Consider the following 27,466-nt stretch of genomic DNA (forward strand, 5'->3'; position numbering starts at 1 on the left):
GGGAACTTTTGTTTTGAGTATTTCTTTCATGCACTAAACCTAGTGCTTTACCCAGCAGGCTCCCCAGCTGGATGGTAAGATGTTTAAGGATGATATCTGATTCATCACTGAATTGTCAGTGGCTAACAAGTGCCCAGTTCATAGTTGGCATTCAATATCTATTTGATGAATTATATTAAAATGAGATCACATCCATCCGTGTTTCATTATTGACCTCAGGCTCAGAAAACAAGCTCTGCAACTGGGCTTATGTGTGAGTTCCTCTGTCTCTTCCTGCCAATGGGAAGTGGCTTTCTAAGTGGAGTTTATAGGAATATTCAAGATTTGCCTCCATCCTTCTTTGCTCTGCAAATGGACTATAACCCATCATAAAATGGTGCTACCTCAACCACATTCATTTACATTAGAAGGAACTTAAAATTTGAAGAAGACATCATACACATTTGATAAATACACATTCAACTCTCCCTAAACTAACTCTTCATGATATACCAAAGAATTTATAGCTATTGTGTATAGTATTATGGAATGAATTGCTACAAAGGGACTTCATTAAGTAACAATAATAATGATTGAGTATTTATGCCATGCGATGAATCATTCTAAATGTCTTACATGCCTAATCTCATTTAATCTTCACTGCAAGTCATGACCTTTTAAGGTATGAACTATTACACCATCAGCTCAATTTTATAACATGATGAAACTGAAGCTCGGAGAGGTTATACAACTTGCATGAGGACACACAGCTGGTGAATGTTAGGACTGAAGTTGAACTGGGAATTCAATTGTTTACTCATTATACAATATACGATTCTCAGCTCTGGTGTCACCACCAGGAAAACTCTGTATGGCATGTGAAATATTGTACTCTATTTATCGTGGGCAAGAGAGCATATGCATAAATCAAAATTAAGAAACTGATTCTTTAGGAGGCAGCTTCAGAAAAAGATGTGTGAGTTTTTGCTTCAACATTTCTCACTAGGGCTGTTTTTTCATTTCTAAAGAAAAGATTAAATTGTCTCTGAGGTCCCTGCCCCTTCCAACATCTGTAAATCTAGTTAAACTCCCCAACTGAGGAGCAAGAAATAGTAACTAAATTCATGTCCTATTTGCCATAGACATACAATATTCATTTGAAATACTTTTTTTTCCTGGTGTCATTTTATCTTTGTGTCTCATTTTTCTTTTCCTCCATCAAACTTTACATTTTATTTTACCTTCTTGTATTTACAGAGGCTGTTTTATAGCCTTTCTGGAGTGACATGAATGAGAGGGGCCAAAGTATTTGGGAGATGTTTTCTAATCAGTCTTTTTCTGCTTTAAGATTTCCTCTAGTATAATTTCTCAAATAGCGATATGTACAAAGACAGATGTTCAAACAGATTTACATTCTTTAGGCCAATGGCTTCACATCATGAGCCAAAAATATTATTATAGACTCTAGAGACAGAGGGATAGGACTGAAATTGTAGCCTCACCATATCCTACAAACTTCCTATTATTACTGTGGCAGAGATCCTTCCCATTCAAATCCGTTTAAGGCCATGCTGCGCTGCGGCAATACTATACCGCTGTGTTACCACAAGAGCAGTTTCAGGAGAGAGCAAGGGGCATGAAAAGTTCCTACACTTTAGAACTAGGTTAGTCTGGATTCCAGCCTCAGCTCTGATGCTTACTAGGTGTGTAATCTTGGGTAAATGACTTAAAAATCTCTGAGTTTTGATTTCCTCATTTGAAAATGGTACCACTTTACACATTATTGTGGGTGGTTCAGAAGATTAAAGAATTTTATATTTGTCACAATTTCTAATAGAATGCCTAGAACTTAGTAAACACTCCACAAATATTGGTTTCATTCTCTTTTTTGCTTGCTTTTTCCTTTTTCAAAAACACCTCTTTACAAACTAATAAAATATGTATTTTTGGCAAACATAAACTAAGAAGTGATTTCTGGTCGTGGTTTAGCAAAATTCCAAGTTGTCACTCATTATTTTCAGAAATGTCACACAATTCTCAAATTAAAAATAGTTTTAACTTAATTATTTTAAAATGCTACCTGAGTAAAACGGCTGGTGTCACAAAATATAATAACAACCGTAGCAGTTAGCAAGAGGTTGGGAATCCCCACCTCAAAACAAAAAGAGAAGTGGAAATTTGACATTTAAGAAAGAACCAGATAGCATCTTTAAAACTGAGAACCAATTACTATAAAGGGTAAGTACAAACAAAGCATTTGACTAATATAATTTCTCATGCTGTTAGGTGATTAAAGTCACAACCTAGTAATTCCTGTCATAAATCATATATGGCAATTTTATGTACATAAGTATTGCAATAGAAACAAAGGTAACGGAAAGGTAATTTTGTTCTAATAATATTTAGAATTTAACATAAAGAGAATTATCTATATTTTCAAGACTATATAGCAAACTTAGTCAATCATAAGAGGATATGGTAAAAATTAATAATGGACCAAGCGTATAAAAAAAAGTCAAATTTTCAAGCCTACTGGAGTTGAATTTAGAAGCCATGTACAAATATAAAGAGACGGTTTTATATAACATGTTAATATTAAAAATGAAAGGCAAACTCTGAATTTAATCATTACTGAGCATACATACAACACATAACATCATTCAAATTATGATTTGTATAAACTTTGGAAGTAAACCCTAACTGTCAGGAGTCCGCCGGATGTGGGTTGCCATGCATCTGCAATGCAGGCATTGGTAATGCGATACCCAACATGAAATGTTGTGGATAATTGTTATCATTGATTCTTTTATGTGTTGGGACATACCAGGGAAATAAAACTGACTAAAATCTCTCTTCTCATAAAGTTTACATACTAGTACAAAGATTTTTTTTAAAGTGAAATATACGCCTTCACTGGTTTGGCTCAGTGGATAGAGCATCGGCCTGCAGACTGCAAGGTCCCAGGTTCAATTCCAGTCAAGGGCATGTACCTTGGTTTCGGGCACATTCCCAGTAGGAGGTGTGCAGGAGGCAGCTTATCAATGTTTCTAGCTCTCTATCCCTCTCCCTTCCTCTCTGTAAAAAATCAATAAAATATATTTAAAAAAATAAAGTGAAATATACAATATGTGAGAAGATAAAAGGGTCATTGAGAAAAGTAAAGCAAGAGGGTACTTACTTATCTCTATGATATACTTGGGAAATGATTGGATTTTGAAAACTGGAAATAGCTTAAGAGTGCTTATGGTATTAGTAAGGAGAAATTAGAGTGAACCGAAACATTACTGGAGATTAGAGAGATTAAATGCAGATTATAGCGAGGGAAAGGGGAAATTATGCTAAGAGAATCTTAGAATTGTCAGGAAAGTTAGATCTTGTTTAGGGAATCTTCATTCTCCAGAGAAGGAACCAGAAATTCTTTGAGTTTAAAGCGTAGGGAATAGGAATAGAATGAAAAGAAAGATATCTTAAAATAGTATTCATCCCTTTAGATTAATATGTTTACCTATCTTGGCCACAAATATGTTTTTATGATCCAGAACCAAGTGTTCTGGGTTTTACTCAACTGAAGACATTAAATGTAAATGTAAGGCAAAGGTGTAAGTTTGTTGGCTATTTGCATCTTCTCTGTTATCCTCAGAGGTGGTGCCATCCCTGCCAGTGGATGAGTGTGAGAAAGTCTCTCTTAAATAAACTCACTCTCCAGGCCTTGCAGGGTGAGTCTGGTCTGAATGGGGCCTGGGCTGAGAGGAGAAGCCTGAAATACCCGTCTAGTCCTTCCCATTCCGAGGACCTGGAGGTGAGAACCTGGCAGGGCTTCATCCATTGGGCGGGCAAATGCTTCCCCAGGTGATATTTTATCTAACTAAAACTTTAAGAAGAATTTGCCCTTCATCTAATGGTACACAAGGAATCATCAGTTTGGAGATCTCCTGATCTCTGATCATAGGGAGCCAACACCAGAAGCCAATTTCAAAACAAAACAAAACACTGTACAACCTCCTTCAGTGCTCACAGCCCACAGATAAGAAGGCTGGGCAATGGTTCGAGGCCACAGTTTATTCTGGCATGGGAACACTATGAGAGGCCCACAGAGAAGGGCCTGCCATAAATCCATTACCATGCTGAAGAAGCCAATTCTTTCTTTCTTTCTTTTTTAATTGATTTTTTGAGAGAGGAAGGTAGACATAAAGAGAAAGAGAAACATTGATTGGTTCCCTCCTGCATGTGCCCTGACCCGGAATCGAACCCACCACCTTTTGGTGTACAGGGTGATGCTCTAACAAACTGAGCCACACCAGCCAGGGCCAGAAGCCAACTCTTAAATGAACAAGAAGACACCTGTTTTTAGAAGGTGGCATCCAAGTTTCCATTCACCATTCTTCATAGGTCACAGAGCCTACTCTGCAGCTTCTGAGAACTTCTGTCCTTGAGTCATCATGACTTCAGCACATTATCTAGTTTCCTGGAGCCTATTACTCCCAGAGGGGCAAAATTGGAACACTTATTTGTCATGGGTTTTGCCCCTTGTTCCCAGCTTCAGTGGCTTTGTTTTCATCTGGCTGGGACAGATAAGAGGGATATTTCATAAGTTAGCAGAATCTAACTCAAGGGCTAGAAGCCAGTAAGTCATGTGCATATTCATCAGCACCAGGTTCCTGTAGCAGGGGTTCTGAAATACCCAAGATAGCCTCAGAATGGGAAGGACTGGACCTGGGTATTTCAGTAGCAACAAATTCTCTATTGGATAATGAATAGAACAGAGGAGATTCAGTGGAGAGTATTAAAACTTAGTTTCCTGAATTTTATTACCGTCAATAAAATAATTATAGTACTATAAAATAATGATAATAATATAGCAAGCTTTAGCTTTGGAGAAAACTACTGTAGGAGTCAGGATTACAAATTCTTACAATCCCTAATGCATTAATCATGAACCTCCTTTAGCTAGATAAATGTATTTACGGGGTTTTTAACATTGTCCCAAATTCACTGTCAATCTTAGGTGAGCCTCTTGCCTGGTGATTGGATCAGTGCCAGAAAGGTTCAACCAAAAAGCTCTGATTCACTTTCATCTTAAATTGTTTTGAAATCTGTTGGTAGGCAGAATGGGTAACTTTTCCCTAACTTCAAGAAAGTCCAGGAAAGAGTACAGAGAATGATTAAAGGGGTTGAAAATAGATTCTAGGAGGAGAGTTTAGAAGAAAGGAGCTGACTTTGGAGAAAGAAGAGAAAGCTGGAAGATAATAATTATAATGGTTTTGAAGGCTACAAAGAGTTCCTCTTCATAGTCATCCATCCATTTGTTCACCCAAAGTGCCATGCACTATATCAGGATCTGGGGGACATGGAGAAGGACAAAGATAGAAGTTGACAAAGTTTTTGGCTTCAGAAATCTCCTCTCCATTGCCAGTGACCAAGAATTGAATAATACTAAGTGTAGGGTTGGACACAAGTAGGAAATAAGTCACAAGTGAAGGGATTTGAGAAATTGAAATGCTTGCCAAGGCCAAAGTAGCAATGGAAATAAATACATCCCTACCTACCATTTGGTTATGAGAACTACTTCTGGTTAAATGGTGAAGTAATTTTCAGAGCTGATAGGGGGAATTTCCACCCTAAAAATAATTATAGCTTCAATTTTATAGTTTGGGATATTCTATTATAGGCCTTGTATGGTCAGTATAAAGTAAGGCAAATATTTTGTGGTTTCTGCTGTGCTTTTCATCTCTACTTCACATTGCATGATTCATACCAGGGTCTATCCAGACCACAGAAATAGCAGAAAAGGAAAAGACAATGATGGCATCTCTTCCCACCACACTGAAGTTAACAAAAAGCCCCCTGGCCATGTTTACCAAGAAAACAGTATGTACAAGTTCACGGTAACCAGTTGTGTTATCAAGTCGTGAGTTCCTCTGTGCCATAGGTTCTTGGAATTGCCAACTTTTGATTAACTGAGAATTACCATTTTGGACATGTAAAATTGTGACTCTATATCACAAATATAGGGATGATCATTTATTTAAAAAGTACGGACAAAGAAACTTTGATAATTCAAATACTAAGATAGTGTGTTTGTTTGCTTTTTAACTTTCATATTCTGCTTTGACTCTAACAACTCAAATAGACAAATTTAAAATGTTTTAGCCATATGTAAGTCCAATTTAAAAACTTAAGAGAAACCAAGACAAGACAAAGAGAATTTTATGATGAAATGAAGGAATTTCTCAGGACAGCAATTTTTAGTCAATATTTTCAATATTCAGTGATCTTTCTGGAAATTTAAATACAAATTATGTTTTTAAGAAGGCTCAAACTTATCTGTTATGGGTCCCCCCAATATGCAAACTACCCTACCTAAAAATTGTGAGGCATCAAAAAGTTCTTCTTATTTTTGTTCTTTCTTTGTTTATTGTATATACTATTATAAAGTGACTAGGTCATTTTAAAGAAATTGTGTACTTTTAATCAATCCTTTAAATAATATTCCAACAAAAATTATTGTTTTCAGAAAGCACATTGTTTTCTCCTAAAGATAATACTGAGATACACATAAATATAAATTTATGTATATAATTTATTAATGTAGCATATGGCACAGTAATTGGGGAAAACTTTCTAAATAAATCCAATTGCCTGTTATACCCACATAATTCAATAGAATTGACAAGTATTTAATTGAAATCCACCTGTTCCTCCTCTGCCCAAAACAATGGCTCATAGGTCAAGGATCTATGTGTTCAGAGCTTACCTGTCTCGCTCCCAATCAAAGGCTGATTTGCAAAATGCTTGACAAAATCCTTCAAAGATGAGAATTCATTAAAGCCAAATTTAAATGAAAATCCGGTATATTCAACATGAAAGTGTTTGACAGAGTCTTTGGCTCTGAAAAGGAAAAATAAATGTTTACGTTATCATAACAAACTAGAGGCCTGGTGCATGAAAATTCGTGCACTGGGGTGGGGAGTCCCTCAGCCCGACCTGTGCCTCTCACAGTCTGGGAGCCCTCAGGGGATGCCCACCTGCCAGCTTAGGCCCACACCCAGGGGGATTGGGCCTAAGCTGGCAGCCAGACATCCCTCTGGCAGCCTGGGAGCCCTCGGGGAGGTCCGACTGATGGCTTAGCCATCAGTCAGATATCCTTAGTGCTGCCAAGGAGGCAGGAGAGGCTCCTGCCACCGTCACTGTGCTCACAGCCATCAGCCTGGCTTGTGGCTGAGCGGAGCTCCCCCTGTGGGAGTGCACTGACTGCTAGGGGGCAGCTCCTGCTTTAAGTGTCTGCCCCTTGGTGGTCAGTTCCCATCATAGCGACCGGTCATTCCCCTGTTAGGGTCAATTTGCATCTTATCCTTTTATTACATAGGATGAGTATCAGTTTTGAAGAAAAAATAGTAACCTTAGGTATTTCATATCAACATTCAATCCCCTTAAAAACTGAGAATTATGACATAATCATTGACATAGTTTCTTTTGGCAGAGTGTACTCTTGTGAATTTTTCACTCTGGTGGAAGATAAGAGACAATTCTCCCTATGCATTCTGTAACTTGTGGAAAGAGTCCTTGAACATTAACCTCCTTAAGGAGCAGGGATTTAATAAGAGCAGGGAAGAGAGATGATGGAAATGGCAGGTCGCATCTTCTCTGTCCTCAGCCCTCCTCCCTTACTTGTTTGGGAGTTGGTCTGAATTCTGCTTCAGTCACTTAATTAGTTATGTAAGGCCAGCCCTTCTCCTTCCATGCCTGTTCCACTGCCTACTGACTAAAATATAAAATTCCCTACATTGTCATTTTTCATCTCATTTTTGGAATGTGGCAGAGCATTAAATAAATTATAAATTACATATAGTATATATATTTGAATCCCACTATTCTTCTCTTCTCTGTGCAGGGCATGCCCTAACTTTCACATGTTTCAGAAATCAGAATCAGCCCAGCTGGTGTAACACAGTGGTTGAGCATTGACCTATGAACCAGGAGGTCACGATTCAATTTCCGGTTTGGGCACATGCCTGGGTTGCAGGCATGATCCCCAATGGAAGGCATGCAGGAGGCAGCCAATCGAAGATTGTGTCTCATCGTTGATGTTTCTATCTCTCCTTCCCTCTTCCTTTCTCTCTGAAGTCAATTAAAAAAAAAAGAAAGAAGTTAGAATGATCTGGAGGCCTGGTTAAAACCCTGATTTCTGGACCTTGATTCAGTAGATCCAGGGTGGGGTCTGAGAATTTGCAGTCCTACCACATTCTTAGGTGATACTACTGGTCTGGGGACCACACCCTGAGACATGTAATTCTCCTAGGAGTTTAGCTCAGACAGTTCCCTCCACCTGCAACTTCTTCTCCTTTGTTTCTGATCAAGTGTCCATTCAAATGCCACCAACTCCATCAAGTATTGCAAGACCTGTCCAGCTTGTGTTACTTGCTTTTTCTCTTCTCAACAATCCAAGCACTTATTTTGCTTTCTTTCATGTCATTTACCACACTCTACTTTGCAGTGAGGGATTTGGAAATGTCTTATTATTAATATGAAGCTACAGTTCCTAAGAGCAAGTTCTTTGAATCTTCTATAATACTTGTCAAAGATGGTAGGCACAGATGTTCTTAAATATTTCTTTATTTTCCTGAGCTGGCCTATAGTTCCTGTCACCTCTGCTGATGAGTTTTTGTTTCTTTAGAGCAAAAGTTGCTGAGCTGGGTAGAAAAGAGGATTCAGAGAGAAAGGAGTATAGATGTTGCTACTGAGTTAGTAACAAGGAGGCCTGCACCACGTGGAGCAGGAAAGAAAAGAGAAAACCTTATTGTGAGGGATCAGTGATCAACATGAGGGACTGCGACATGAAGGTAGATGGTGGCATCAAAAGAACAGTAATAAAATAGTAACAGTGTGAGATTATTGAGTAGGCGGACAAGGCAGTTTCATGGAGTCCTCACAGGCCTGGTCTAAGCCAGGGGCAAGTGCCCGTGAGCCCACAAAGACTTGCTACCTGCCACCAGAAGGCTAGGTGACAGATGCTGCCGAAGAACCAGCGACTCCCCCGGCTTATCTCTTGGCAAGGTCAACTTCTCTGATAGGGAGGCCATCCAGGAGAAAGGGCGAGGAGAGAGACCCTGGGAGGACTGGGCAGTCACTGTGGTTAGTGTACCTGGCAGGGACTAGGTTAATTTTGTTAACATCCAGGGGAAATGGGACCTGAGAAAGAAGGTCAGTGATTACAAAAGTGGCAAATCCCTCTGATTTTCCAGGAAGTAAAAAATATTAAAAGGACACTAGGCCAGCATTCAGGGATCTGGATTCCGGTGCTGTTTGTATCGTTGGTTTATTGGGTATAGGATAGTTTACCACTTCAGGTTTCTGTTTCTTTATCAGTCAAGCAAACGGTTTCGGTTGTCAACCTTCCGGACCTCACGCACCACCAGTGGTTCGAGGAAAGTCTCCTTCGGCTCTACCATTTTTCACCTGCCAGTGGAAGGAGCCACAATGCGTTTTAACAGTCTCACCACTCAGAGTTGGGAATCCTTGGATGGGCTGGTCTACCAAGAACCAAGAGGATTTTGCTATCTGGCTATTTGAGTGTGATGATCAAGTCAATGGCCATGTCAGTAAGAGATGGGACCCTGCTGGATTCATAGAGTTATTAAGCATCATACCTCACGGAGAGAGAGTACAGCCCGGTCCTCTCGTTGCTGTCCCTCAGGAGGTAGCTACCGTCGCATCCATTTGAGAGGAGAAGAGCCTCCGCTGCGTGGCGTGTGAGATTGCCGTGGTACCACCTAGGAAGGAGAGAAAGTGCTTTCACTCAGGGCAAACCGCACGGTGACTCTCCTCTCACTGGCTTTTCCTCTCGAGGGTTACCTCAGCAACATTCCCCGCATAGGGAGCCCGGAGACTAAGCTCTCAGCCGAAACACCAGGACAAGGAAATTCCTGGGTGTGGCTAAAGGAGGGAGCAAAGAGGGTTGGCTCCTAGCAAAGGGTTAGGGGTTCAATTGTATTCTGAAAATTCACATGTTCAAGACCTAACCCCAAAACCGGAGAATGTGACCTTATTTGGAAATAAGGTATTTAGCAAGTTGTGAGATCATTGGCATGGGCCCTAATCAGTATGACCGGTGTCCGCTCATACAAAGGGGACATTTGGAGACAGACTTGCAAATAGTGAGAGTGCCATGTGAATGTGCAGATGACCATCTACAAGTCTAGGAGGGAGGGTTGGAACAGCCTTCCCTCACAGCCCTCAGCAGGAACCAACCCCAAGGACACCTTGATTTCGGGCTTCTAGCCTCCAGAACTGTGAGACAATACATTTCTTCTGTTTAAGCCACACATTTGGTGGTACTCTGTCATGGTAGTAGCAGACAAACATACAAAATTACTTTGTAAACAGGAAATATTTTAAAAGTCCAAATCAAAAATAACAGTAAGAGTAGGCTTTGGCCAATTTCCGCTCTTTCATTTGTTTTCTCTCTCAGTCTCTCTTGTAAGTGTGGTACCACCTTTTGCAGTGTGGAAAACCATTGGGCTTTTATACTAGCGGCCATTGTCATGAGTGAAATGAAGTTGAGTACAAGGATTTCAGATGTTTTATGCAAGATGCAAGCCCCATCTAATACTGTTTCTAACTGACAAATATCTGAAGAGATGGGAAAGTCCCAAAGAGATTCAAATTGATCTATGCGTTAAAAATAAAAGTCGTTTTAGAAAAGGTAACATATGTCCATGGTAGAAGAAAAAAAATCCAAATACTTTTCAAAAGAAGACAGTGAAAATAAAGCTTTTTTTCTTACCCTTAATCCTCAGTGTCCCTGGTCCTTTACCCAGAGGACACCTATGCTAACCATTTTCCTGTGTTTTCTCGTAAGAGATATCCTATGTATCTAGAGCGGCTATTTTCATTCAGTGTGCCACCAGAATTTTTAAAACATGCAATACCTGACTATTTAGTCAGGGGCACTGACCTCTTTTCTTTTAGATTGTCAAGTAAAAAAATGACAACAGCCAACACAATAGGCATCTGGTGTGAATGCCCTGTCTTAAACCATTAGTATATAGGTCATATAATAAATATAGGTCATATAATAGAGTTGCATATTATTGGTCATGTTGCATAATAAGGTTGCTTCTGATTGGCTAATTCTTTTTATTTTTATTGATTTCAGAGAGGAAGGAAAAGGGAGAGATAGAAACATCAATGATGAGAGAGAATCATTAATCAGCTGCCTCTTGCATGCTCCCGATTGAGCCCACAGACTGGGCATGTGCCCTGACCAGGAATTAACCCATGACCTCCTGGTTCATAGGTTGACGCTCAACCACTGAGCCACAGTGGCTAGGCTGATTGGTTAATTCTTGGTACCAGAAATCCTTATATACAAGTATAGGCACCTGATTTTTTCAAAAGTCACTTGGAGCAAATAATAATAATAATTATTTTTATTTTGTAAGTCAATTAAAATTATACCCATTTTTAAAAAAATATATATTTTGATTGATTTCAGAGAGGAAGGGAGAGAGAGATAGAAACATCAAGATGAGAGAGAATCATTGATTGGCTGCTTCCTGGATGCCCCCTACTGGAAATCGAGCCTGCACCCCGAACATGTGCCCTTGACTGGAATCAAACCTGGGACCTTTCAGTCCGCAGGCCGACACTCTATCCACTGAGCCAAACCAGCTAGGGCTATACCCATTTTTTGTCAGATCAGCAAATATACTTTTTGGTGTGCCACAGAATTTTAGTAATTAGTTTATGTGTGTCATGAGATAAAAAGGTGGAAAATTATTAATCGAGAGGCATTTAAATATGTCCTCTCTCCTAACTCCATGGAAATAGAGCATTGTAGGCACACTCTTCTGCCCCTTGCTCTTATTGCCTTAGTGACATGGTGGAGGCAGTCCGGCCTGGTGATTAAGATGTAGCCTCTGGAGCAGGTGATAACTCTTACTAGCTGTACAAGTTAGATAATTAATCTGAACCTCAGTTTTCTCACCACTAAAATAGGATTAATAATAGTCATACCTCGTTTCCTGGCTGGTGTGGGCTCAGTGGTTGGAACCTCAGCCTGTACACAGGATGATTTCGAGTTTGATTCCTGGTCAAGGGCACCTACCTGGGTTGCAGGTCTGTCCCCATCTCCAGTGGGGGCACGTGCATCAATATTTCTCTCTCTCTCTCTCTCTTTCCATTCTTCTTTTCTACTCTCTTTAAAATCATTGGAAAAAATATCCTCACCCCTTGGCTGAGGATTAAAACAAAACAATAGTCATACCTCATGGGTCATTTGTGAGTACTGCTCACATTAACACACAGGAAATGGTCAAAACAGGCCTGGCAAACAGCAAAACTTAGTACATATAGTTGTTAGCATGAAGCCATTGAGATCCACAGAGCCACAACTTGGGATGCATCCTCTATGCTGTAATTTTCTTACTGCTCAAATATAATTTTTATCTTTCAATTTATTTCAGACAACAGAAAGCTAGGTACCAGGGACAGTTGCTACTGCAAAGGGACCCATAGTCCAGGGCAGGGGAGGGGAAGGGGACACAGGCAATTACACGAATAATGTCAATATCAGTCAATGAAGTGCTATTAGGGAAGCATGCATAGTGTACAAGACTTTCAAGGAAGAGCCTGATTCTGGGTGTGAGGGATCCTGCTGTTGTGAGCCACGCTGGCATCCATTGTAACATCCCATGGCCCGAAATGTTAACCTTATAAGAAAAGCAAAAGGTAAGACTGTCTGTGTAAGGAAGTTTCTACATAGGTCTCCAAGCTATTTTCTAAATCTGCATTTCCTAATGTGTGTTTCTTTAGCACATTTCCTCTCTGGAGCAGAGATGCCTCTATCCTGTACTAGAAATGTATTTGCCAGCTTAAAGGAATTGCAAGGAAAAACATTTTATAAGAAAACCTATTGAATTTTTACCCACAAAGCAGCCTCATTCATTCAACTGATTCACTGACAGGTTCAAATCTTCTCACTACAAAACGCTTTCAAAGGACAATTGGAACCTAAAACTAATATAATGTTGTATGTCAATTATACTTTAATTTAAAAAAAGACAATGGGAGGAATTAAAAGTGAAGCTATAAAAATAATTCAGGTTTGGCTACAATCAAAACTCTAATCTCTACAAGGTTCTAAGTTCTTAAATACCTTTTGCCAATAATTAAATTTTGAATGAACATTTCAGAATAAGATTTAGTTCGAGCCAGTAGATTACATATTTGAAGCAACAAATTTTGATCAACAAAATTCTGAAACTAAGGATTTGAACATTCCTTTAGATGCTTTTCAATGAGATCTGAAGTCTGTGTTTAAAGCATTTACAGAATTCTTCGATAATTAGAGCTTGATGGCAGTTTTGCTAAGAATTTCTTTATTCTAATCTTTTAAATAATAATTTTTTATCATAAATATGTAAAAATACGGAGTATAAAGCAAGAAGAATCACAGTGAACATTTCGGTGACAGCTTGTTGAGTCAATCTTGACGTCTCTTGGATTTTATGGAGTCCTGGGCCTGCCAGACAGTCACCTACATACACTTTCGGATGTCTGTGGGGCAGTGAGGATCCTCATTCCCCAAATAGCTCTTTCATAAGTGCCCAAGCTTCCTCTTTTAATTGAGTTAAACATTTCCCCCCCAGAAACTTAGGATGAGCATATCTCCCAGGGAAGTAACTATAAAAACAAATAATATTACGTATCTTTTGTAGAAATATGTCCATTTGTGTCTATGAAGAACTAAAAGTTGAGTTTGCCCTAACGGGTTTGGCTCAGTGGATAGAGCGTCGGCCTGCGGACTCAAGGGTCCCAGGTTCGATTCCGGTCAAGGGCATGTACCTTGGTTGCGGGCACATCCCCAGTAGAGGGTGTGCAGGAGGCAGCTTGTCGATGTTTCTCTCTCATCGATGTTTCTAACTCTCTTTCCCTCTCCCTTCCTCTATGTAAAAAATCAATAAAATATATATTTTTTTAAAAAGTTGAAAATATAGTAGAATGACATTGGTAGTTTTCTCACAATCAACCTTCTCTACCTTCTATCAAAATCTTTATTTATTAAGCTTCAAACCTGTGCAAAGCATTGTGCAAGGCATTGTGCTGGGCAGGTCCAAAGGACAAAAATGGGAAAGCCTTTGGCTGGGCTTCTAGAAACCATTAATCAAGTCAGGAGCACAAGACAAATACTTTGCAAACTTTATACTAGAGAGTGAAGCACCCAATGAAGACCATTTCCTAAGTGAGCCAACATGAAAGTAGGCCTTGAAGGACACAACGTTATTTTCTAACTAGAGGCCTGGTGCACAATAATTTGTGCACTCGGGGGGGGCGGGGTCCCTCAGCCCGGCTTGTACCCTCTCGCAGTCTGGGACCCCTTGGGGGATGTCCACCTGCTGGCTTAGGCCCGCTCCCTGGGGGATCGGGCTTAAGCTAGTAGTCAGACATCCCTCTGGCAACCCGGGAGCCCTCGAGGGATGTCCACTTGCCAGCGGGGAGCAGGCCTAAGCTGCAGTCAGACATCCTTAGCGCTGCTGAGGAGGCGGGAGAGGCTCCCGCCACCACCACTGTGCTGGCAGCCGTCAGCCTGGCTTGTGGCTGAGCAGATCTCCCCCTGTGGGAGTGCACTGACCACCAGGGGGCAGCTCCTGCATTGAGCGTCTGCCCCCTGGTGGTTAGTGTGTGTCATAGTGACCAATCATTCCCAGTCGTTCTGCTGATAATGACGGGGAACTCACTATTTTATAGGTAAGCTCATTCCATGCTTCCATAATTGATGCCAGGAGACTCTTGCCTACATTGAATTGCTAGTTTCTTGATTTCAACAGATGGTCCAAAAGCTGTTTTTTGGTGTTAGACTTAAACTTTAAAAAAAAAAAAAAGATAAACAAATAGTTAAAAGCATTTAGAATGTATTCTCTTCCCTTTCCATCATCTTCAACTTCTCCTTTTATGACAGTCCTTCCGTCCCTTTAGCACCCAGGGACCTTATCACCCAGAAACCTTATCTCCTTTGACTATTTTGCAAATTCTTATAATCAACTTAACGCTAAGGTCTGACGCTAAAGTCTGACTTGCAAAACAAAGCCTCACAGGTCGCCCTTATTCTAGCGGCCGGTACACCTGAAGGAAACCCAAGATTGCGCTACTTTCTGGACAGTTGCATCACGCTGCTGACTCACACTGAACCTACTGTTGATCACATCTCACATGTACGTCATTTTCCTCTGCTACTCCATTAGCCCCCCCTGCCCCCCCGCCCCCCACATTTGAAGGGTGATGTCTTTAGAATTAAGGGAAAGAAGAAACCTTTTTACTATTGGGAAATGCTAAGTGAAAAGGAATGCTAGTAAGCGTCTAGCTTAGACCCGGAACATCCATGCAGTGCCAGTGAGAACTGTGGGGAGAAGATGCCTTTGTCTCCAGCCTTACTAGCATGTGACCCCACTCACGCAGCAACCTCGGTTTTCTCTCATCTGTCAAGGTGACTAACATACTGCCTCGTAAGAAGACCCTCTTTATTTTCATGCGTTGGAACAGTCTTCTTTTATACATGTTTTATATGGTTCTCTAACTTTTGCAGGAGAAAATAAGATATGAGAATTGCTAATTATACAACATATTCTGACTATACCAGACATCGTGCTAGGTGCTGGGAAGAGTTTGGAATAAGGTTCATTTTCCTAACACTTAAAACATTTTTTTTGTTGTTTCATTTTCCCTGGAGAAAAAAAAAAGCAAGGATTTGTAACAATACATTCAAAGCAATGTTATATTCCACCCCCCATCCCCGCCCCATGGCCCACGTGTTGCCATTACTGTGTCTCAGAGCTGATAGAGGCAACAGAGCAGAGACTCATGAAGCTTCAAAGGAATATTTGTGCTGGGTTTTTGAGATGATCAAAACCAGCAGTTGACCCTGAAGGAAATGGTGGTATTATCCCTTCCGAGATACAGTCACAAATTAGGAAACACCCACCCACTACAGAATTTTCATAGCTGCCTCTCAGCGAGGTACAGGAAATAAGCTCAACCACAGAGAAAAAGGACAAGCTTGATCCAGAAAACTGGCTCCCAAATTCAGCCTCTTCTCTCTTTCCAGTGCCCCTTCCTGCTGGAACCTTCTGGGAAGTCGCCCCAGCATAGTGGAACCTTCATAGATTCTTATCCCCGTGAGTTTTACTGTCTTAATTTACTGATAGAAGCTTATATCGCATTTTGCATTCAACTTTTTGAATTGGCCTGTGATATAAATACATTTTGTATTTCTCTCTCTCTCTCTCTCCATATGTATAAACACACATACAGATATACATTATAAACACACACAAAAAGCCAAAAATGTTATAGGAAACATTACTATTCTAGATGCTATTCACTGTTCTTTCCTCTTGCATTTCTTTTAACAAATACTGACCGTGACCCACTAAGCTGACCTTAAGACACTTATAGGCGGCACCTGGTGTTTGAAAACAATGGGAAGCCTTGCTCCTCTGCCCTGAGGTCTTGTTAGAAACTCACATTCTCAGGCCCCCTACACCTGCTGAGGTATAACCTGTATTTATCAACAGCCTCATGTGATTGATATGCAGTTTAAAATATATTTTTTTATTGATTTTTTACAGAGAGGAAGGGAGAGGGACAGAGAGTTAGAAACATCGATGAGAGAGAAACATCGATCAGCTGCCTCCTGCACATCTCCTACTGGGGATGTGCCCGCAACCAAGGTACATGCCCTTGACCGGGATCGAACCTGGGACCTTTCAGTCTGCAGGCCGACGCTCTATCCACTGAGCCAAACCGGTTCCGGCTGATATGCAGTTTAGACTTTGAAAATCGAAGAGGTAAAGGACTCTTGGTCCTAAACACTTCAATTCATTCCAATAACCTTGGTGGTTTGACTTCACGATGCTTGGCACTGAGGAGGAGGACAGAGAGGGCAGAGTGCGAAGTGGCTTTCCAGCGGCAATGGGGAGGGAAGAGGAGGATTTGCAGGCCAGTGCTATTGGCACGTCCGTGAATAGCCGCCATCTCAGTGAAATGGACAGTAAATGGCACAGAAGGGCACTTCACAGGAGGCAGGGAGGATGAGGCAAAGCTTCCTGGAGGAGGAAGATCATGAGTTGGAGCCAGTTGAAACTGAGGGCCTCCGTGGAAGGGTCAGGCAAAAACAAAGCTAGCAAAATGATGGGCACAGAAAGGGATCTTTCCCTTTAAAACATGAGCCACATATCCACTTAGATTACATACTTATTCATGAGAAAATTTCTTAGTGACCCCTGTCTACAGATTATTCATATATTTAATGACGTATTTTCCTCCTTCCAGGCAAAGAGAAGTAATAGAGAACCTAGATTCTGTCCCATTAGAATTGTAATGAGGCATACATTTTGAAATGTAAGGACATACATTTCAACCCAAAGCAATGGGTTCAACCCAATTGTGTGAAAGCTGCTAAAATGGCCTGGAATTGAACAGCCAACAAAAGCACTCTTTTCTAGAGAATTTCCTCCTTTTCTTCACTTTCAAAATTACTTTCACTTTTCAATGACCCTGACACACTTTCTCAACTCTCTATACCAGTGGTTCTCAACCTTCTGGCCCTTTAAATACAGTTCCTCATGTTGTGACCCAACCATAAAATTATTTTCGTTGCTACTTCATAACTGTAATGTTGTTACTGTTAATGAATCGTAATGTAAATATCTGATATGCAGGATGGTCTTAGGCGACCCCTGTGAAAGGGTCGTTCGACTGCCAAAGGGGTCGCGACCCACAGGTTGAGAACCGCTGCTCTAGACCAAAGTTAAACTCATAGCATATGATGCCACTCCTCTTTGCTAGGGCCATAGATAAAGCTCACCGATCTGTCTTCTTTCTCGCTAAGCCTATACTTGGCCTCAGAACCCTTCTGAACAAGATGGATGTGGGGAGCCTATATTAAGATTAAGCCTCAGACTGACCTGTTGGCAAAGTCACAAACAAGTCCCAGCTTAGAGGGCACAGTCCTCTTAGCATATTTAGGCTTGACCTTATGACGCTCCCTAGATCTTATCTGGGAAGCTAATTGGCTGAGGGAAGTGCAGCAAGAACAAGAACCCAAAGCAATGGGTTCAACCCAACGACCCTTTCACAGGGGTCGCCTAAGTGCAGCAAGAACAAGAACAAAAACAAGTGAAACTCACAAGAACAGTGTAACTTTGGTAACCACTACCTTGTTTACCTCTGACTATAAAACAAAGGCTCAGTTTGCCTTAGGATCTTTCTCTGTGGCCTCAGCCAGGCACAGGAAGATCCACGGAGACTAAAGAGAGCTAGAGAGTTCTGAACACTGTCTCCATGTAAAACATTCTTCGCCGACTCCGTTCACACCTTTGGGAACCCCTGGACCCCTGGGGCTGGACCCCGGCAGGTGGAGATTGTTCTCTAAGATGACTCTGTTAGGTAATCCCACCCTAAGCAATCCTAACTTGAGTCAGTCTGTCCTTAAACCTTGAGTCATTCCATAGGATTGCTTAGTTGCTGATTTCCTTCATGTTCATTTGTTTATGGAGTTGGTGCTAGGTTCTTTGATTTTGTGAAAAATAAAGCATTTGGCCCCTTCTACCACCAAAAATCATGGTTTAGGATAAGGAAATGTCTTATTTAGTTCAAGAGCTATCCATGCGGCAATTTACATTATAGGGAAACTGTGACATATGTAAGAAAAGACAGTTTGGTCCATTGATGAACATTAACTGCCATAATCACAAATGTGGGCTTATCTTTCCATTGACCATAGAGGTGAGCTCGGTCCAAGTATAGAGAACCAAGCAAAGGCTTTGCATAGGAGTTGGAAAGTTCTAATGAGGCCTCAGATAGGCATAGTGTAATCATAGGAGAGGCTGAAAGAAGGACTTGCCACAGTCTTTCCAGTAAGGAGATTTCTGTGATGAAACCAGATTGTCTGTGGTTTTCCATGTTGCCATTTTAAATCTGCATGTGCTAATAGCAGAGCTAAATGGTGAGGCCAGTTGCCCTGGCTTTGAGAAGCATACCTGATCTGGTGACAGGCAGAATTATGTGAGTGTCTGGTCAAACAATGAAGTAAAGGCGGGCCCCAAGTTTTTTGTTGTTGTTTTGTTTGGGCTCACCTAAAGAGAGACAGGATTCAAAGAAGGAAGATAATTCTGTGGGAGTTGGAGACCCAGATAAACCTGCTCTTGAAGGAATCCGAGGAATGAGGTAAGAAGTTCTGAAAGATGGGAACACAGAGATAGAGAGAAAGACAGAGACTCAGAGATTCAGAGACACAGAGTGGCACAAAGACTCAAAGACACACAAGTTAAGAGCAATAGAGATAGAAAGCTAGAGACCAAAACTTGGAGACCGAGAAAGAAAGGCACACCAGCTCACATAAATAGTCTAAAGCATACAGGACAGTGATTTAGGAACACAAATAGGACCCAAACAGTATTCAAGAGACAAAGGCAGAAGCCAAAGAGGAGAAGGACAGAGACTCATAAAGAGTCCAATGCAGATGTGGATCAACACCCAGGGTTGTCAGAGACTGGGAGAGACTGAGGGAGGGGCGGCAAATGGCATCTCATTCTAGCAGAGGCCCATCTGTCCAGTCCCCAGGTTGGCCTGCACGGTGCAGGCCTGGCTACAAGACAAAAGACCAGGGAATGTTTGTTTGATTTGGAATGGGACCCAAAGCTCAATGACTGACTAGAAAAAATATCTGTGGATAAGAACTTGAGGAGCACTAGCAGGGCTGCACAGAAATCCAAAACCAGAGGATCTCTCAGAAGGCCTCATGTCTGAGTAGAATCAAGCTTGACTCTGCACTTACTCTGGGCACTCTGGCAGCCTGTCCCTCGTAAAAAGCTGCTTCAGGGCCATCGTTTTGGGGCGGCATTGCCCTTGACAATTTTGGGCTGGTACAGGAGACAGAGTGGGCCTCTTTTGGGAAGCTATGACTAGAGCAGTGGTTCTCAACCTTCCTAATGCCGCGACCCTTTAACACAGTTCCTCATGTTGTGGTGACCCCCAACCATAAAATTATTTTTGTTGCTACTTCATAACTGTAATTTTGCTACTGTTATGAATCGTAATGTAAATATCTGATATGCAGGATGTATTTTCATTGTTACAAATTGAATATAATTAAAGCATAGTGATTAATCACAAATACAATATGTAATTATATATGTGTTTTCCAATGGTCTTAGGTGACCCCTGTGAAAGGGTTGTTCGACCCCCAAAGGGGTCACGACCCACAAGTTGAGAACCGCTGGACTAGAGGAAAGAGCCCCAAACATTGGGGGATGCAGAAAGATTCCAGATTCCTTGTTTTATTAGCTATCTCCCCTCTATTTCATTGTTTTCTGACTTCAACTGACAACAAAATCCTATCAGTCCCAAGGGCATCTTCTCCAGGTCCCATGATCCCCTTCCGCCCTGCTATATAACATACGCTTTATGCAGACACTGTTCCCGCCCTCAAGCCACTCTACCTTGCATTCTCTAACTGCACAGGCCTGTGCATTCTCTGTTCTCTGTACTATAAACTCTGCCACGGACAGCCTTTTTTTTTTTTCTTCTTAATTTCAGTATCCCTCACCAGCACTGCATATGTCATCAACAACAGATGGATCCCTGAATGAATGGGAAAGTGAATGAATGAAACAAAGTGACCCCACTCAACGTGGAGAACCTGTGTGAACAGATGTCCACATGTAAGGCGAAGGAAGTCACCATCACCCATAGAGGAACAGAAAACACAACAACTGAAGAGGAAATTTGCTTGAGTCAAAGAGAGAGCAAACTGCACACCAGTTACATATTCTCCTACCGCCCCAAGAGACGCACCTTCCGTTTTCAGACTCCAAGATTACAGAATTGTGCACAGAAGAGGAACAAGCGTTATTGCTCTACTTGCTATCACAGATCTGTCATCAGATTCCTTTAAAGCTTTGACTTTTCTAGACTTTTCGTAGCCTTATCAATTTGTCTAGCGCCCCCGCCCCTATGAAATCTACACAAAATTCAATAAAGTTTTTTATTAATTAGGATAATAACCTGGTTTTGTCTTGTGCATGTATGTGTATTACATGAATAATGTGAAAGAATAATGTCTTTTAGTAGTACAATTTGTTGGTTGTAGTGATCACAGAACTTTTGTATTTCTTTTAGTTCATGCTAGCACTAATATATCGTGCTAATATAATAAGAAAGAAGTTTGATGGAAATTAGGAAGTTTCATTAGTGGACAGGCACATGGACTCTGGAGCAAAAATGAATTTGAAGCTTTTGAGCATATAAAAACTTGGGCACGTCATCAAAGGTCTGTCCTTCACTTTCCTCATTTGTAAATGGGAATGACATGTTTAATAGTATCTATCTACAGTGGTGTGTGACTTTCATAAGTGCACATGCCAAGGGCTTAAAACAGTGCCTGGCATATAGTGAGCATCCAGTGATTACTAACTGCCATGATCAGAACATATACCTTCTTGGGTCAGTGGAAAGAGCATCAGCTTTGGGGTCCTCTCCTAGGTGTGTCACTCAGCTGCATCACTATGTGGTCGGTAACCTGGACAGTTCACAGAACTAAACTGAAGTCACCCTCTGCATCTATGAAATGGGTATAATTATACACATTGAACGTGTAATTGTGGGGGCTAAAGGACATCGTGGATGGGAATGGCACAGTGCAGGCAGAGTAGGGGTCAGTGAAGAATGACTATCGCCACAAGAGAGAATCCTGGCTCGGATTCGGGACCCAGATTCGCTAGATGTCAGGCAGCTGATTCCTCTGCTACTGAGCCTCTGCATGTAAAGGTGGCATACCAATGCCCAGTAGAGACCAGCGCTTGTGTGTGCCAAACGTCCGCTTCATCATAAGAACTCCTTGGGGTTGTTATCAGTTACTTCTTGGGTGAGCAAACCACCGCCTGAGGGCCAGCTCCTGCCAGAGCACATGTTGTTGTGTGGCCTGAAAGCCATTAGCTTAGGTTTTTAAGTGGTGGGGGAGGGGAGGGAGAAAAAAAATATTTTGTGACTCATAAAAATTATATAAAATTCAAATTTCAGTGTCCAATAACAACATTTCGTTTGAGCACCATCATGGTCATTGTTCCTGTTGTCTCTGGTGTTCTCCCACCACAAGGGCAGATGTGAAACGTTTTGGCGGAGATCACAGGCCTGCGAAGCCTAAAATAGTTATGACCTGGCTCTTTACAAAAAATCGTTCGCTGATCCCTGATCTATTCTAACCTTCTCTTTTATGTGAAGGTTAAGGGGTAGAGAAATGAGAGATGTTTCCATTTGTTTACTTAAATATCCAGCGGTTAGAGTCTAGTTTCTTGACACTGGCCAACACAGCCAGACATTGACACTTTCTTATAAAGAAAAGTACTTGGGAAAGTATATAGAAAAGAGGATAGTTATTGTATTTCTCAAATACAACACAAATAGTTATTGTATTTGTCAGACATATTCAAATAACCTGAATATGTAATTTAAAAATATCCTAAATTATTTGCATTTCTCAGTATCCCTTTTGTGTCTGTAGTGACCCCTTTATAAACTATACAACTATATTATTTCTCCATTATCGCATAGGAAACTCTGTTATAGTCAGAGACTTTCTGGAATTTTAAGGTATTAACTAACGAGCAATCCCACACTGGTTTGTTATTTGGGTGCTGTCTCTGCTATTCGTCACTTGTTTCATTCCCCCATGGCTTCATTTTTGAAAGCAGCAAACAGCCCGACTGTTCCCAGCTCACCTCTTGCTTCTCCTGGGCCTTTCTCCACCCCCTTGCCCCTTACTGCTACCCACCCTCCCCCAACCCCATCCGCCAAGGTGTCAGTGAACCTGAGCAACAGTTGCAGATACTTTTGTTTTTTCTTGCTGCTGGACACATTGATACCTTCAAGATCAAAGGAAATAAATGTTTTTCATTTATGGATTTCTATAAACGAGACACAGAAATCCATCTGAGTTACAGAAGTACTTCAGAAGGAATAAGACTGTGCTCTGAGCAAGTCATGTGTGTCCTAGACAGGCAGGTGAGGGATTGGCTGCAGGTCAGGGTTTAATTTGCAGAGTTTACATATTCTATAGCCTGAAGAAAACTAGGGACCAAAAGACAGAGACATCTGCTATCTCTTTAATCTAATCAACACCTGAGGGAATGTGTCTGACAAGTTATCTGTCTGTAGCTATCAAAAATCCAAATGTAAAAATCTAGCTATCTAATCAAACAACCTATTAAAATACTTTTAAAATGAAGCCATTAAAACTATTCTTATCTTTCAAGTACATTAAATCATTTTTGTTTTTATGGAGCTTCAAAAAAATCTAAATTAACCAGAAATTTTGGTACAGGTCATACCTAACCAGTGACTTAATGGTTGGGGAACGAGTCATTTTCAAGTCTTAGATGTTATTACCTAGAAAAGGTAGATCAGTGATGTCCTGGAGGGGCAAGTATTGGCTCAAGTCAAATAGTAAATTTTCAGCAGTTTTGCAAGCTGGTTGTTAAATGGTGGCTTGACATGGTTCGAGGTAGGAGTATTTATATCAGGGAAATAGGCAGACTCTGGAAATCAGTACTACCCCTTGTCTATGTGGTTTGTCAGCACACCATTGAGACCCTTTAAATCAGCCATGCTCCTCAGAGTTCTCCTCAGGGAGATGAAACTGTTCTAAAACTGACTTATGATGATGGTTCTATTCTCTTTAAAATCACTAAAAATTGTTGAGTTGGCCCTAACCGGTTTGGCTCAGTGGATAGAGCATTGATTGCCAAAACCGGTTTGGCTCAGTGGATAGAGCGTCGGCCTGCGGACTAAAAGGTCCCAGGTTCTATTCCAGCCAAGGGCATGTACCTTGGTTGCGGGCACATTCCCAGTGGGAGGTGTGCAGAAGGCAGCTGATCGATGCTTCTCTCTCATCAATGTTTCTAAATCTCTATCCCTCTCCCTTCCTCTCTGTAAAAAATCAATAAAATATATTTTTAAAAAATATAAATAAATAAATAAATAAATAATAAATAAAAAATTTTGAGTTGTCTACACTTGAAATGAGTGAGTTTTATAATCTCTAAAATATGCCTCAATAAAATTGTTCAACAAATTGCTCCCAATCAACAAACAAAATGTCAGCATGTGTAGATGGCGACAAGATCCAGTTACATACCCAATAAATGAGAAATAAAGCCACATTTGCTCAGCACTTCTGATGGGTTGATATTTTACACAGTGATTCCCAACCTTGTCTCACTCTGGAATCACTTGGAAAGTTTAATAAGAAAAAGTTAACTCCCAATATGTTGATGTCTTTTGTTTGGTCTGTGGTCTGAGCAGAAATTTTAAAAACTTCTTGGGTGATTCCAGTGTGAGGCCAAGGTTGAGAACCACAACTATAGAGCAATTGCCCCAGATAATTGTTGCTTGCCTGTTACAGAAACCACCCTCAAATGCTTAATAAATTCCCAGGCGTTCTGAAATAGAGAAGTCTGGACGTAAATGCCTATTTGGGGGTTGTTTCTAGGTTGTATTGAACGTGTACTCTTTGCACATGGAGGGAAGATACAGATCTGTTTCCTTGTGGGTTTCCTATGTAGTTGCCATGGGCATTATGGTGGGGAAAAGGGACATCAGCTAGCTCACCTTGTCATTTAAGTGAGTGCCAATGAACTCAAACACAGAGTCTAAGCTCAGGGATTATTGAATTAAAGGACCAGAGTTGAATATCTCCTTTGGGTCTCTTCTCTTTGGGGGCTTCCTACTGATTGTGGGCTGGGAATATAGATAAGGAAGCATGCACTAAAGAATTATCCTATATAATAAAAGCCCGATACGCAAATTGACTGAATGACAGACTGACCAGTGGAATGACCGGTTGCCATGACATGCACTGACCACCAGGGGGCAGACACTCAATGCAGGAGCTGCCCCCAGCCCTCAGGCCCCAGGCCAGCCAGGGCAGGTGCTAGCTGGAGCCCCCTGATCGCCCCGCTGGTTGCCCTACAGATCGGCCCTGATCGCCAGCCAAGCCTAGGGACCCTACCCGTGCACGAATTTCATGCACTGGGCCTCTAGTAGTTTAATAATTTAATAAGGCTACAAGTGAGAGCCCAGGCATCCACCTTCAGTGTCTGCACTTATAACACCCATTTTGTATGCTCAGGGGCACTTTACCTTTTCTCTTTGAGGAAACCTAGAAGGCTAGTGATGTCTTGGAACTCTGAATTCCCAAGGACAGGAGTTTATTTTATAGAAAACTTTAGCTAGTATATCTGATTTCCCTTCTGAAGTTAGAGTTCAATTCTGAGGCCTCAAATTTAAAATCTACAGACAGGACCTACTGAGGTCTTTTACAACCGCGCAGCACCAAAGACACAATCTCTGCTTTCTTCATGCAGACAGATTTGACCCCTGCTTCAATGTGTCCTGTTAAGAACATTGACTTTGGAAAGCTGGAATCCCAGCTTCGCCATTTAATTGACGTGTGATAGAGGCAAGTTATTCAACCCTTCGGTGCTCATTTTCTCCCTTTGTAAGATGGAGATGATAACAGTTCCTATGTCATTGGCTTGCTGTGAAGATTTGAGCTGTTTGTTCAGACATAAGGTGCAGGTCGCGCCTCTCATGAAGCACAGGTGTGGAAACCAGCCTCACCAGGCTCTTCCCGGTACTTTAGGGTAAAGGTGCAGTGTCTCTAGGAAATCCCCTATTCCTCTCTGGGTCATGTTTGTTTCTCTAATTAAATATCCTGATGAGCTGTCTCATCTGGTCCCTTCTTAAAGACAGGACTATGACGGCTCCACCCATTGGAACTCACTACCTGCCTGAGGCAGAAATTGTGTCCTCTTTCTGAGTTGCTAGTATTTAAAAGGCTCACAGTTGCCCCTGCAGATAAGCCTACAGACAAGAGCTCACAAATGCAGTGTCAGGAGAAAGAAAGGCATGCGGACATCGCTGTAGACACTTCCTCCTTTCTCTTGAAAAAGTCCCTCTCCTGTACAGTAGGAGTGTAGGCTTTCTGTTTATCTTACCCGCAACAGCTTAGAGCTCAACAATTTTAACAGCACATTTATTTATAAACCAGATCAACCGCAAGGAAACCAAGCAACATCAACTCACACATCCCAGCGCTATCCCTACTCTCCAAGAATGCCCAGCATTTAACTTTTGTCTCATTTTCCGCAGCTACCTGCTTTCACATCAGGGAAAAATAATATGTGCTTTGACAATGCCATTGGCCCCCAGCAGAAAGACACCTAACAGACATATGAGTTAAACGCGGAGGGGATAGAAGAGGGGGTGGCAGAGTGCTAGAGATCACCCTTCATCCAAGGGAGCGTTAGGGTGGGAGCGGAGAGTCAATGTTCACCCACGACGCGCTTTGAAAAGCGGATCTGCTCTCTTACCCCAAGTCCTGCAGCAGCTCAGCTTCTCCATCGGACGTGCTCCACAGATCTGCAGGATCCTGGGCGCTCATCTTGCCTTCTAGAGACTCCGCTCTGCCCATTCACGCTCCTCACGTCTGGTCTGCGCAGCCCCTGGCAGGTGCTATGAGGGAAGAGGCAGAGAAATGAGCTCTGCTGCTCCTCACACTCCTCCTCCTTAAGAGAACCAGCTGTGAGTCTCCACTGGCAAGGAAGTGAAACTTGCTTACTCCTCCCACCGACACTCGCCACCCTGGCCCCCAGGCACTGGCGGGAGTGTTCTATCAGTCAGGAAGCATGCAAACGGAGCTCCCACCTCCGAGGACACCCACACTGATCACGCAACCTGCAGTGTCTGTCCAAGGAAATAAACATGACAGCACTCCAACCGGGACGGCACCATTAATTCAAACTCCTCTCCTGAGGCCGGACCGCAGCGTCTCCCCAGTGCGTCGGCCTCTGCTTTGTAGAGGGCGGGGCATGCACTCATTCACCCCACCTTCGGCCTCACACATGAACACACAGAACACGGAGGAAGCTTCTATTTCAGGAACATCATTAGCGTGGGTAAACAAATCAGAGTCAAGTCACTAACTTCGATCCTGAAGTCTGGTTTCTCGCACTTTCTCAGTATTTCTGCTTCAGTTATCCAAGTTTCCAACATACGCTTGACTTGCAGGTAGGCATGACTCAGAGACAATTACTGTTTCCTCCGTGGAAGAAAGATAAGGGGAGAAGAAGGAACGTAGGAAAAGTAGGGTGGGGGCAGCCTGCTGCCAACTACTGGGGCGTGTGAGAACTTCCCCGCCACTTCCTTCACAGGGCAGGCGTACAGCTGGGGTTGCTTTTGTTGTTGCTTGGTGTCCAGACTCATGGGTAGAGAATACCATCTGCCTGGGAGTCCTTAAGGGAGACTGCAGTAACTCTGAATCCTGGAGAGCTGGACAAAGTGCAGTGATGCATGGATAAGAACATGTGTGCTACCTGCCTTCTCTGTGTACCTGCCTGCAGGAGAGGGTGTGCTTCTGGTCTCATTCTCTCTC

At 41.8% G+C, this 27,466-nt stretch overlaps 1 protein-coding gene and 1 long non-coding RNA gene across 9 annotated transcripts in view; one reads left to right on the forward strand and one right to left on the reverse strand.

The window, feature by feature from the left end:
- The window catches only part of DAPP1 (dual adaptor of phosphotyrosine and 3-phosphoinositides), a 47,942-nt gene extending 20,825 nt beyond the window's left edge, over positions 1 to 27,117 (reverse strand). The window contains exons 1-4 of one of the 7 annotated variants that reach the window (XM_014543057.1): positions 27,019 to 27,117; positions 26,406 to 26,547; positions 9,627 to 9,749; positions 6,734 to 6,867 (exon numbers count right to left, since the gene is read on the reverse strand). In XM_014543057.1, coding sequence (XP_014398543.1) covers positions 6,734 to 6,867; positions 9,627 to 9,749; positions 26,406 to 26,506 — 358 coding nt within the window. In that variant the 5' untranslated portion in view covers positions 26,507 to 26,547; positions 27,019 to 27,117. The other 6 variants (XM_014543053.1, XM_005857231.2, XM_014543050.1 and 3 more) reach the window with 6 other exon arrangements.
- LOC106726814 lies at positions 10,076 to 21,045 on the forward strand. 2 transcript variants are annotated; one of them, XR_001362919.1, is made up of 2 exons: positions 10,076 to 10,268; positions 20,575 to 21,045. It is a non-coding gene; the product is annotated as an uncharacterized LOC106726814 (long non-coding RNA). The 2 variants fall into 2 exon arrangements; XR_001362923.1 differs by lacking the exon at positions 10,076 to 10,268 and adding an exon at positions 14,963 to 15,191.
- Positions 27,118 to 27,466: the final 349 nt, after the last annotated feature.

This window comes from Myotis brandtii, unplaced genomic scaffold (genome assembly GCF_000412655.1).
Source record: "Myotis brandtii unplaced genomic scaffold, ASM41265v1 scaffold1087, whole genome shotgun sequence".
NCBI lineage: Eukaryota > Metazoa > Chordata > Mammalia > Chiroptera > Vespertilionidae > Myotis > Myotis brandtii.